We start from the raw sequence: 12361 nt of genomic DNA, 5'->3' as shown, positions 1-12361 counted from the left end.
GAATACAAAACATGGAAAAATTTGAGAAAAATATATTTAGTTTTAAAAAACATGACGGATAACGTTTAAACTCGTACCTATAAATAGTATAATTAAATTGAAAACATTAAAAAAATGAAAAAAAAAATGTGTTCAAGAACCCTAATGGTAAGAATAATACTTTCAACAGAATCGTCGTCGTAAGAAAACCCATTCATCTTATATAAATTACTAATAACACGACTTAAATCTACAATACCAATGAAGGAACAATAAAACGTCGCAAAAAATCATAGGAAAACATAACAAATTGAAAAAAAAAAAAATCAGTTCTTGAAATTGTTACAACACCCGTAAGTACCGGATGTCTCATAATCGATCTGACAAAATTTTCAAATCGTTTGTAATACTCTGGAAAAAAATACTGATGAGGTCAAAATGGGGGGAAAAATAGTACATTATTGTACATTACTAATAATCAACGCGACCGGTTAATTCAAAATGAAGAACCGACATCCGATACTCGGGTAATTAATTTTGTAACAATTTCAATTTATGTTTAGCGCTATTAACGTGGTTGACTAAATTATGCTCGTTGATTAATTTACAATCACAAAGGGTACAATACTGAGACGCGTTTTTCCAAACGATAAACCGATCTTGGGAACTTTCCTCCGAATAATTAGCGATAAATTTCAATCGATGGTCTCGAGATGTACAATGTTTAATCAGTTTCTCGATACCGATAGTTTTTTCGCACAGTTTACATCGCACTTTATACATACTCTGGCACATAATCAAATGTCGCTCGTTGAAACGCCAAACATCGTCGAAGTTTTTACCACTTTTGTGCGTATTGCTGCGTTCGTGATTGGCTAACTCGGCAGCGCTGTACATCGGGAACCAGCATAAGTTACACAGGTACTCGTATCCGACGATTTCGATCACATTGGACGAATTTACTTCTCGATTGTAGAACGTAACCGAATCTTTATGGATCCTTTTACTTTGATGTTTCTCCATGAGGGCTTTATTGAGTAAACGGATATTACAAGCGTTGCAATGGTACTGGTAGTCGACGATGGTGATATTATAAGGGATCTCGTTCTGATCAGATTGGATCAGGTTTTTGAGGACTTCGTGTTGGGGCGAATAACAATGCTTGGATAGAGCAGCAAATCCGTTGAACGTTACCGAACACAGGTAGCATTCGAAATCACTGGACGTTACATCGAATCGATCACCAATATCGTTATTCGAGGCAGTAGGTGGTGATTCGTTTGTATCGTTTATAGGAACGTGACCTTCTTCGGTGAAATGTCTGATCATCGTATCGAGTCGAGTAAAAATCACCTCGCAAATGATACATTTGTAGCTAAACTCTAGTTCGTCGAATTGTTCGATGAACGGTTCGTTTTGCTTGTAAATATCCGAAGACATCTTGTGATTTTCGCTATTCATATGCTCCAATAAGTTCTTAACTCCGGTTAACTTATTGTGACATAATTTACACCTGACGATACCGTTCTTCATCGTGATACATTTGAAATCGAACTCGTTTATCGTAGGATCAACGTCGTCTTCGTCGTCTTCCAGCATCTCGTCGTCGGAGATATCTTCGACGTTGCATCCTTTAGCAGCCAAATGTTGCTTTTTCTTACAATGTTTAATTACTTTGCTGAGATCGCCGTTAAAAGCACACGACGTACACTCGAACAATGAACCGACGCTGTCCAACTGCTTAATCAGCTGTTCGTTTTCCAAGTAAACGGTCGAGTTTTTTATATGGTTCAGATTATTGACGTGTGCCTCGAGAGCTTCGTTATCGGCTAGTTTCGTATTACAAAGATTGCACTGTACGAGCGTTCCACCCAGTCTGAAAATATGTTTACGATCGCTTTTCGGTATTCTAACGGGTTTCGGCGGCGGTGGACTAGATTTCTCCTCTTCGACTTTGTTTTCGACCACATCGGTGGCCGGAGCTGGATCAGAATCGCAAGCTGGGGGTATTTCAGCCTCTGTAGGGGTGTTCTGTTGCTGCTCAGACGTATCAACTTGATCTTCAGTGGGAGGAACAGGTACCGATGGTTTGGGTTTCTCAAGGTTAACCGGTTTACCGTGTAATGTTTCTCGGAAATGTTTAACCAGCTGGTGCACGTGGTCGAAGGTTACTTTACACATCGTGCATTGAACGTATTCCGATTCAGGTGTCGATAAAACGTAACATTGCAAAGACTCGAACACTTCTACGTTAATTCTATGACTGGCACCGTTCATATGAGCGGCTACTTCAGCAGCTGGTAGATCTACGTCGCAAATACGACAATAAAAAAGATCATTTTTAGCGATCACGTAACTATTATCTGGTCTCTTCATCGGGAACTGCTCGTAGGACATTAACTCCTCTAAATTCAAATCACCCATCGATAAAAGCTGCAGTCTAGATTTACGAACCGAACCTTCCTCGATTTTTTTACTCTTCTTCGGTGCTAAACTCTTGGGCGAATCGATCACCTCAGGGATATCGACAATCTGGTCTAATTTAGGCTTCGCGTAAGATGGTATATGAATGGGGGCCTGCGTTTGGGTTTTTTTACCCTTGACGGCGGTTTTCTGATGGGTATCGGTTTTGAAATGCTTAACCAAAGCAGCCAGATCGTGACAGTTGTGCTCGCATAACGAACAAGATGTTTTATTAGCTACGCAGTAGGGTTCGTTCTTGATAAACATGTTGTAATTTTTCACATGGTTCGAGCTACCGGTATGCGAGATAACGGCCGATTCGGTGGGTAGTTCTTTGTCGCACAGGTTGCATTTCAGGCTTTTCTCCGTTTTACCCTTCGAGATGAATTTTTCGTCGGATTTTTTCAACTTGATCGAGTCGAGTGGGTTGGTTGGTTTGGGAGGTTCGATGTGTTCTTTGCAATGGGTGAGAATATCGACGAACGTGTTGAAAACCGAGTTACATTTCAAGCAATTGAACGAGCTGGCTTTAGCGTTGGGTAATTCTACGTATTCTTCGTGTTTGGTGAATTCCGACACGTTTTGAGAATGCAGCTGGTCGTTAAAGTGTTCGGTAACGTCGCCCAATACGTTTAGAGTCACGTCGCAAACGATACATTGGATTTTATTCGATTTCTGACGTAAGAATTTACTATCACTGTCCTTCAGTTTCAAACTGTTCAAGGTGAGTTTAGGTGCTGGTTTTGGAGCTGGTTGAGGTGTAGTTTTGGGTGCTGGTTTTTGATCAGGTTTAGATGCTGGTTGAGGAGTAACTTTGGCAGCTGATTTTTGATCAGATTTAGACGCTGGTTGAGTAGTTACTTTAGCTGCTGGTTTTTGACCAGCTTTAGCAGCAGCTCCGGCAGCTGGTTTTTGATCAGCTTTAGGCGTCGTTGGTGCCTCAGGAGACGCTGTTTTCGATTTAACCGTAGCTTTGTGATCTTTACTCTTGAAGTGACACGTTAATTCGTAAATATCTTCGGCATGTTCGCAGCATAACATGCAAACGAAATTGTCGCAATTGATGGACGTTTTAACGTATTCTTGATTCGATTCGAAAACAGACATCAATTTAGCGTGATCGGATCCATCGGTCCCTTTGGCATGGGATACGATTGCTTCTTCGTCTGGCAGATCCCAATCGCAGATTTGGCAATATTTACCCGACGAGCCGTTCGATACGATGAATTTCAAACTGTATTCTGGTTTTTTCTTCGCAGCAGCAACGGTTTTGGTTTTGGACGTAGAAGTATTCGAGGCTGTCTTCGGTTCATCTGGTTTGGACGGTTTGACTTTAGATTTAGAAGTATCAGCGAGTGGTTTGGATTCGACTGTTGTCGTTGCATTCGAAACTTTCACTGGTTTAGTCTCAGCTTTGGTGTTCGTTGGCTTCGTTTGAGAACCAGGTTTCGTTTCCACTTTGGCTACGTTATTCGTCTGAGACTTGACGTTATCAGTAGACTGGACAGTACTGGCTGTAGCATTCGTAACCTTCGCTTTATAGTTGATTTTAACCACTGCTTTTTTACCTTCGGTCGAATCATTCGTCTTGGTACTGGTAGGTTTCGAATTAGCATCATTCTTATCAACTTTCGTGACCGTAATCGTCGGTTTAGCATCGTTCTTGGTACGACCATTATCATCTTTCGAGACGGTAACGCCAACCGGGAGTTTTTTCACCACATCTCGATGTTGACTTTTATCGAAATGTTTAACCAGCGAATTAAACGTACTGTACTCGGATTTACAAGCTTTACATCCGTAAGATTCGATTTTCGCATCGGGGAACGCGGCAAAGGACTCGTTTTCTTTGAAAATATCCAAATTTCTATCGTGACTTGGTTGTTTGGAATGTGCCACTACGTCGTTATACTTCTTGCACTTGAAATTACAAATTTCGCAGATCAACGTACCATCTAGTTCGAGAAACCAATCGCTGACGTGTTTCAAATTCTTGACTAGTTTTTTATTCGAAGCGTCTTTCAAACCGATACTGGCTTTAGCCTCTTGCTGCTTGATAAAATGAAGAAACCGTTTCAAAGGATCCGATTCACCGCAATCGCCCCAATCGTCGTCTTCGTCTACATCATCATCATCGCCGTCGTCATCCTCACATTCTTTTTCAGCTTCCCAGTCGACGTCTAAACCGCACGGACACTGGGCTTTGAAATGCGATCTCATGAGCAGGAATATTTTCGCGAATAGTTCGACGCTATCGATGTTCTGTCGCAGCACTGGATTATCCACACATAATTGAAACAGTTTCAAGAATAACTCGATTATACGAACCGGTAGTCTGAGATCTAGGATGGTATAACGGTCGCAGTTTTTCGCCTGTTCTTCGAATTTACCAAACTCTTGGTCCAGGAAATGCAGGATATTGCTGCTGATGACGTCTTGTAGCAAATCTGCTCCGATTGGTATCCCCGTCGTCGTCGCTAGTTTGATAGAAGACATTTCTGATGATGACGAGTCACCGGATACGAGTCGATCGACGAGTATGGAACCTAGATTATGTAAATGCGTTAGCACTACCGAGGTGCAAATGATCATGGTGGGGTTCGGTATCGGACATAACTTACTAATGGTTTACTGCTGTTGTTGCTGCGAGAATCGGATGATTGATGTACGAATAACAACGCGAGTCGAACGACGATCATGGAACCTGGATCGTGAAAAATCAAGATACACAGTAGTACTACGAAGGTGCAAAAATGATCATGGTGAAGAATAGTATCAGAAATAACTTACTAGTGGATTACCATCGATGGACGATAGAATAAAAAACTTCGAATGTGTAGTATTCTCAACGTACAGTACGCACTTTCATAACTTTTCACAATAAAATTTCACTAATAAAGTAATAATTCGACAAAATAGTAAAATTATCACGATCAGAGCGGAGCAGATGAAGCAAAACGAAACGAAAGAAAAGGAAATCGCGCTTTATTATGGCTTCTCGTTGTTTGTTTCTATTGGTAGAAATATTTAGAGAACAGCAGCGCTTCCTGTGACGTGGTGCAAATAGGAACTATAATCTGTTCTTAGTTAGATCTCAGCTGATGAAGTGATGATTGATGGCAGCTGGCAGCTTGGCAGCTTTTACTCAAAGGATGGCAGACATATGGCAGATGCAGATGCTGCATTTTTTTACGAATTTCAATTTTGTAAGGTCTTCTCAGTTCTCCAGTCCAGTTTAAAATTTGAATTTGAATTGAATGGGTCAAGTTGAGACTTGGACTTTTGAGTTTGAAATTTAAAAATCAAAAGTCCTTTGATATCTGATCACTGATGAAAATTTTTAATTTTGGTAAAAAAAATTGAGTTCATTTTATAAACAGAAAAAAAATCTGTGAAAAAAAAGTTGACTTTTTTTTCACAGGTTTTTTTCTGTTTATAAAATGAACTCAATTTTTTTTTACCAAAATTAAAAATTTTCATCAGATATCAAAGGAACATAGCCAACAATCATCAATGCCAACATAGGTAAGTATTAGGTATCGAGTTTCAAATTCAACGTTTAATAATATATTGAGATCTCCCACCAACTTCATTTCTAACTCATCACAAATGGAGAAACAGACCATTAATTTTGGAAAAAATCATTTGATAGTTGATGCAGTAAAATCTCCAAATGGCCACTTGGATATTCTGTTCAATGTTGAATTACAAAAATAAAAATTAATCCTTCAATGCCTGGCAGTAGATCAACGGACAAATTATTTCAAGAATTTTCATGGGAAAAATTGAACTGAAACTGAACAATCAGATTGTGAAATTGAAATTAAAAAAAAAATGTAATCTAAGTGATTACTACTAGGGCTGAGATATTTAAAAAATGCTAAAATATTCCCTATAAATATTTCCAAAAAAACGTGAAATACCTATGTAAAAATATTCCCTAAAAACCCGAAGTATGCAAAAAAAATTCCCCTTACAATATGGGTATTATTTGAAAAAGAATTTCATTCCCTCTTTCATTTTGTTGATATGTGATATTTTAGGTAAATGAATAAGAAATTCCATCATTTCCATCAAAATTAGCATAATTTTTGATTTTTTAGAAAACAAATTCTCCATTTTTCAAACTTTAATTTTTTGAGTTTAGAAAATTTTGCCTGTTTTTTGAGTATTTCTTAAAATATTCTCCAAAGTGAAAATTGTTGAATATTGCCAAATATTCCCTAAAAAAGCCCAAAATATGCTAAATATGCATTAATGCCTAAAATATACCAAAATATATTCTCTAACATAATGGAGCTCAATCGACTCGAAATTTTATGAAACGTAAAACTATGTTGGATATACCACACCTTATCTAGTATACTACAAAACAATACGATATAAAATATTTTTCTCAGCCCTAGTGATTACCTACTCTACTTATTTTAGTAATTGAGGATTTTCCTTAATTTTCTCCAAAACCTTATGTTGTTTTTGATTTCCGAAGCCAAAAATGCAACCAAGTTAATAGAAATTTTTTCTCAAGACCTACAAAAGAAAAATTTTACGTTTCAAGAGGCAACATTTCATTCCCTTTTTCAGCAACTTCAACAAATCACGAGGAACATTTTTTTATCTCGACAAAATTGTAGAAAAATGTGGTAAAATAAAACGAGGGTTTTCGATTTTGATTTTGGAATTTGATTTTTTTTTAAATTTTAGTAATTTTTTAATTCTTACATCGAAATGAGAAATTTGCATCTCAATTCCTCGTTCAAATTCCGAAATAAAATTTCAACTAATTTTCAAATATTGATTTTTTCCCTACACAAAATTCTATTTTATTCAAAGCGAGCTTTTTAAAATTCTAAAACATAAACATATTGTTAAGTAATTCGCAAAAATTTCAATTTTTTTTTTTTTTTTTTTTTTTAGAAATTTCCAAAATAATAATTTGATCAATATTGAAAAACTTGGTGTTACTTTTACTCTATTTTATTCCTATTTTTCGTAATTTGTTGAAGAAGTTGAATAAAAAGAGATTGAAATTTTGGAGCATTAAATTTTTCCTTTGCGAGTCTTTTAGAAAAATTCATAAAAACATTCGAAAAATGTTCAGCTGATGAAATTTTAAGGCCAAATGTACATTGGATTTTGGAAATTACCAGAATATTTTTGAGTAAATTGAAAAGGACGCTCTTTGTTCAAAAATGGAAGATTACTATGTACAAATTCAATTTTTTCCCAAGTACCATAATCTGATTGTCCAGTCCAGTCCAGTCCCACTCCCACTTTTCTCAGGAAAATTTTTGAAATTTATCGCTTGAAGACCAAATGGTTTTGAATTCAGGCCTTTGTAAAGTATTTTTTTCCTAAGGGGGGGGGCGAGGAGACACGACTAAATTGAAGAGTTACAAGTCTCTAATTCTCATACCTCACCCCCACTGTTGCAAGAAAAAAATCTAAATATCTACCTAGATTTTTTTAATTTGAAAATTTTTTTGAATTTTTTTGAAATACCAAAAAAATTTTGAACTTTTTTGAAATGAAAAATTTTGAACACAGTTGAAATAGAAAATTTTGATCATTTTTTTTGTTCTTCATTTCTTCAAGTACATAATATCACATAATTTAAAATTTTCAATGTGACAACCTTGGCAAATTTTGTATTTAGATAATTTTGAACCAAAAAAAATCAAAATTTTTTGAGAAAGTTACCAAAATTTATTTATTTAAATTTTTTAAAAATTCTTTCATTTTTTTTTTAGTTTTTATGGCAATGTTTCGATTTTTTCGAACTTTCCTGAGGGGGGGGACGCAGCACCCCAGCGCTCCCCCACAAAAAAGCCCTGGTTTTGATGAATTTTAGCATATTTTTTTTACTCTATCCAAAAGTCGCCACTTGGTCTGAAACTCATCTTATAAAGGAGGTATCCTTTCAGGCATATCAACCCGCAGAAAAAGTTTTCATCCGAATAAAAAACTAATTCGAAAGGTCTTGGAAAAATAATTTATGTTCATCAGCCAAAATTTCAAGAACTCAAGCATATTTTTCGATTTTTGGTAAATTTTTTCATGATCAAATTTCAGCCAAAAAAATAAAAATTTTACCAAGTTGACTTAAAAAGCTGAAATTTGATATTTGCCCTATTTTCGATTCACCAAATCGAATGGAAACGGTTTTTTAATCGAATAAAAAACTAATTCGAAAGACCTCGGAAAAATACATCGGCCAAAATTTCCAAGAACTGAAGCATATTTTTCGATTTTTAGTCAATTTTTTTATGATCAAATTTGAGCCAAAAAAATTTTAAAAATCAAAATTTTACCAAGTCAACTTAGAAAGCTGAAATTTGATATTTGCCCTATTTTCGACTCACCAAATCGAATGGAAACGGTTTCGAACCATTTTGAGCAGTTCTGGAGCCTCCAGCAAATTTTTGAATATTGAAATTTTCACAAAACTTTTTCCCAAAAAAAGTTGCAAAGCTAAAATTTACTTATACCCTCCTTTCAACATTCAAAATACACTAGAAATAGTTTCAGACCGCTTTGGAACCTTTTAGAAATTTCAGCTCCCCCCAAAAAATTATAAAATTTGACGAAATGAAGTTCCAAAATACCACCGGTGGCTCCAACCCGACTGGAAATCCCCTCTAGTCGACTCAGTACGCTGAAATTGGAGTATATTTAGAATTTTAGCTTTGCAACTTCCTCAAGTAAAAATTTACGTCAATGTGTACATAATAAAAATTTTCTGGAGGCTCCAGAACTGCTCAAAATGGTTTGAAACTGTTTCTAATCGATTCGGCTATTCGAAAATAGGGTTTATTATACCAACTCCCATCTTCCTAGAGCAATCTGGTGAAATTTTGTTCTACATTTTTCAGATGGCTATCTTTTGAATTTTTACAATTTTAAAATTGCCACTTTTGAGCAAAAAAAATACATATGAAAATTTCAAAAAGAAATTTCACCTGCAAATTTGAATCATTTCTCGAAAATAAGAAGTTCAAAAAAATGCGAATTTTTCAATTGCATCCCATCCACCTGCGATTTGACAAAATAATATCTGGACTTTAACCCTCCCTTTGTCACTCTTCAATCGTCCGTGCATCACTTTCATTCTTCCTTCAATATTCTCAAAGTGCTACAACATTCAATAGTTTAGACAATAAAAAATTCTAAAATTGAATTCAAATTCTTAAAATTGTTTTCGACACCTCACCACGAATTTACGTTCACAAAAAGTTTTCACTACCGACTGATCTTTTTGCGCATTTCCTCGACCTTCTGAATTTTTTTTCGCTATCTTCAAGGACAAAGAAATTTAGAAAAATATCGATAAAACACACGATAAATAATAATAAACAAAAATTCACTACATAACGACATATTCTAGCTGGGAACAGGGAAACAGTGCTACAAAAAACTTTCTTATCTCGAACTCTAAACAATGCAAATTCCTTCTTCGTAATCGTACGAAGGTTCACGTTCACACACTTCACGCAATTAAAAAAAAAATTCATCAACATTAATAATATACGTAACATATCCCCAAATAAATATTTTATTTTTACTTCATCCAAAAAAAAAAAAGAGAAAAAAAAGAGGAAAAATACAGTACAAATACAAAACAAGCAATACAAACCGACGAGCTTTAAAAAATATTAAAACTTTCTTTTTTTCATTTAAAATTGTAAATAGAAGGGTTTAAAAATACATTAGGATAGTATAAATACCTTATATAGGCTTATATAGTAAAGTTGTAACGTATTTTTTACGGTAACGATGAGTAGCACTTAATACCATGACACCATCTTTAATTGAAAGCGCATACAAATGGTTTAACATTACGTGGTTTGGTTCTGGTAATAAAGTCGGTTCGCACTGTACAAAAGGGATCAATTTTTTTAGCCCAAAAAATATAACGTAGGTAAAATATAATAATCCAAGTTAAGGTGTTTACTTACAGAGAGCGGCGTATCCTTATTCAAAATAATCTGCAAAAGATGAGGGGGTAAAATAGGAGGTCCGTGCATTCTTTCCCAAGGTTTTTGAAGAGCTGGAATTTCTTGAGAATATTCGCTAGCTGTTGAGGTAAAATTTCACAATAAATAACGACTTCGAAAACATTACATTTGATGATATATAAAATGAAAAAAGTTGACGCTAACCTTGATTAGAAGAACTGGAATTTTCACTATCCATGTCTAAAGCTTGAAATACTTCGAAGTCGGTATTCTTAACGGTAACTACATTATTTTTCGATCCTACACCGTTATCAATTATTTTCTGTAAAACGTAAGATGGATTATATATTATTTATAACCGTTTGTACGTCGTCGTCGTCGTATAGAGTGAATTAAATCCAACGTCATAAGGTCATCGAAAAAAATACATACATTGGTAGGATCACATTTCCATTCTCCGTCGACGCAAAACTTATACTCGTGTTCGCCTTCAGGAAGATCGATTATTGTAACAAAATCACCATGACTGGAATAAAATAAAATTTGAAATCAATTCTAGGTATATTATTTTAAATTCTCAGATCAATAGAATCCATACGTAGACATACCTTTTGACCATAGGAACTGGTCTCCAGTCGGAAAACGTCCCACTGATGGCTACATCTTTTCCACCACCTTCCCATTTGAAAACGGTAGGTAATAAGCCCGATTTATCGTTTCCATCTGTGGAATGCTGAAGCAAAGTGGGATCGTCCTGTAACATAACGAATCAACGACCACGTTAGCTCCAACTTCATAGACAGACACGTATGTATGAATAAGAAATCAAGTGTCGAGTGATACGAAAGTAAATAATAAACTAGTGTAAAAATATCTCATTATCATCAGCGACATCCAATGTCTACACCAGATAAAGAATATTCATCCGCGTAAAGGTACTACATGTATATTTTTCTTACCACTGAAAGATGTTGTTTATCACAGTATGACACATCTTCTTCGATACTAGGTTCTTGATAAGCTGAATTCTCGGAGCTTTTATCGAATATGAAAGCTTGACTTTGAGAATCTCTATGAGGCGAGATGATATCTAAATCGCAAGACTTATGCCTCTCCCTGGAGTTGCTTCCAGCGTTACCCATTTTATATAGCCTATAATACGAGGTACATACGTGCAGATGGATTATTTAGTGATCATGATTTCGACCAGGGTCGATGATCCGTTAAATGGTACTCTTAATTAATAATTAAACACTTTTCGCGAGAAATTAGATCCAAATTATTCAATTATCGCGATAAAGAACAGCCAAGTTTTATTGTTGTTTTTCTTCTAGTATCACCATGTTGTCAACAACGATCGACGAAGGAGAAAGTCGTTGGAGATTTGGCAACATAGGGATTACAACGCTATCTATCGGCGTAATAATGTAGCAGAGGTTTATGAACGTTTTTGATTGGTTCGTGAGAAAGATGGTTTCTATTACGTCATTGAAGTCACCGGAAAAACTAAAATTTTTGTGAAAAAAATTATATTTGATATTGAATTCTGAAGAGTTGAGAGTTCAGAGTTGACAATGGGTGGGCTCGAAAAATTTAAAATAGTGACGGAAATTGGAAAACTTCTATATTGTTTTAGTTTCTTCATTCTTCATTTTCACTTTCAGTTTTAGTTCCATTTTGTCCCATCAAATTCGTAATATTTTTATTTTTAAAATTGAAAAATGAAATAGTAATACTTATAGCAAAGATAATTGTTCTTGTAATACGGATTTTGGCAGATTTTTCAGAAAAGAGACAGAGAACTAAGAAGATGAAAATAACAATTATGTCCATCGCCCATGCAAACAAAATCAGAAAAAAAAATTGACGCAGAAGAAATGTCCAACGCACCACCACCTGTCCAAAATTTTCAACAAAGAAATATGTACTTAGTTCAATAGTCAAGAAGAAAACGAGAGCAACAT

The 12361-nt window shown here is 35.4% G+C and overlaps 2 protein-coding genes across 3 annotated transcripts; both read right to left on the bottom strand.

Moving 5' to 3' along the window:
• Window positions 1–14: 14 nt before the first annotated feature.
• On the bottom strand, window positions 15–5736 carry LOC135838421 (uncharacterized). 2 transcript variants are annotated; one of them, XM_065354054.1, is made up of 3 exons: window positions 5233–5735; window positions 5064–5146; window positions 15–4988 (listed from the first exon to the last, which is right to left on the bottom strand). In XM_065354054.1, the coding sequence occupies exon 3, from the start codon at window positions 4936–4938 to the stop codon at window positions 511–513; it is 4428 nt and encodes a 1475-aa protein (XP_065210126.1). In that variant the 5' UTR covers window positions 4939–4988; window positions 5064–5146; window positions 5233–5735; the 3' UTR covers window positions 15–510. The 2 variants fall into 2 exon arrangements, with proteins under 2 accessions (XP_065210126.1, XP_065210125.1); XM_065354053.1 differs by having other exon boundaries at window positions 15–5146; window positions 5233–5736.
• A 4242-nt stretch (window positions 5737–9978) lies between these two features.
• Window positions 9979–11709, bottom strand: alc (5'-AMP-activated protein kinase subunit beta-1). Its single transcript, XM_065354047.1, has 6 exons — window positions 11357–11709; window positions 11006–11151; window positions 10830–10923; window positions 10602–10719; window positions 10398–10516; window positions 9979–10314 (listed from the first exon to the last, which is right to left on the bottom strand). Exons 1-6 carry the CDS (start codon window positions 11537–11539, stop codon window positions 10168–10170), a joined length of 807 nt encoding a protein of 268 aa, XP_065210119.1. The 5' UTR covers window positions 11540–11709; the 3' UTR covers window positions 9979–10167.
• Between the last annotated feature and the right edge of the window lie 652 nt (window positions 11710–12361).

Source organism: Planococcus citri, chromosome 3, assembly GCF_950023065.1.
Source record: "Planococcus citri chromosome 3, ihPlaCitr1.1, whole genome shotgun sequence".
NCBI lineage: Eukaryota > Metazoa > Arthropoda > Insecta > Hemiptera > Pseudococcidae > Planococcus > Planococcus citri.
This window is presented reverse-complemented; position numbering and strand designations above follow the sequence as displayed.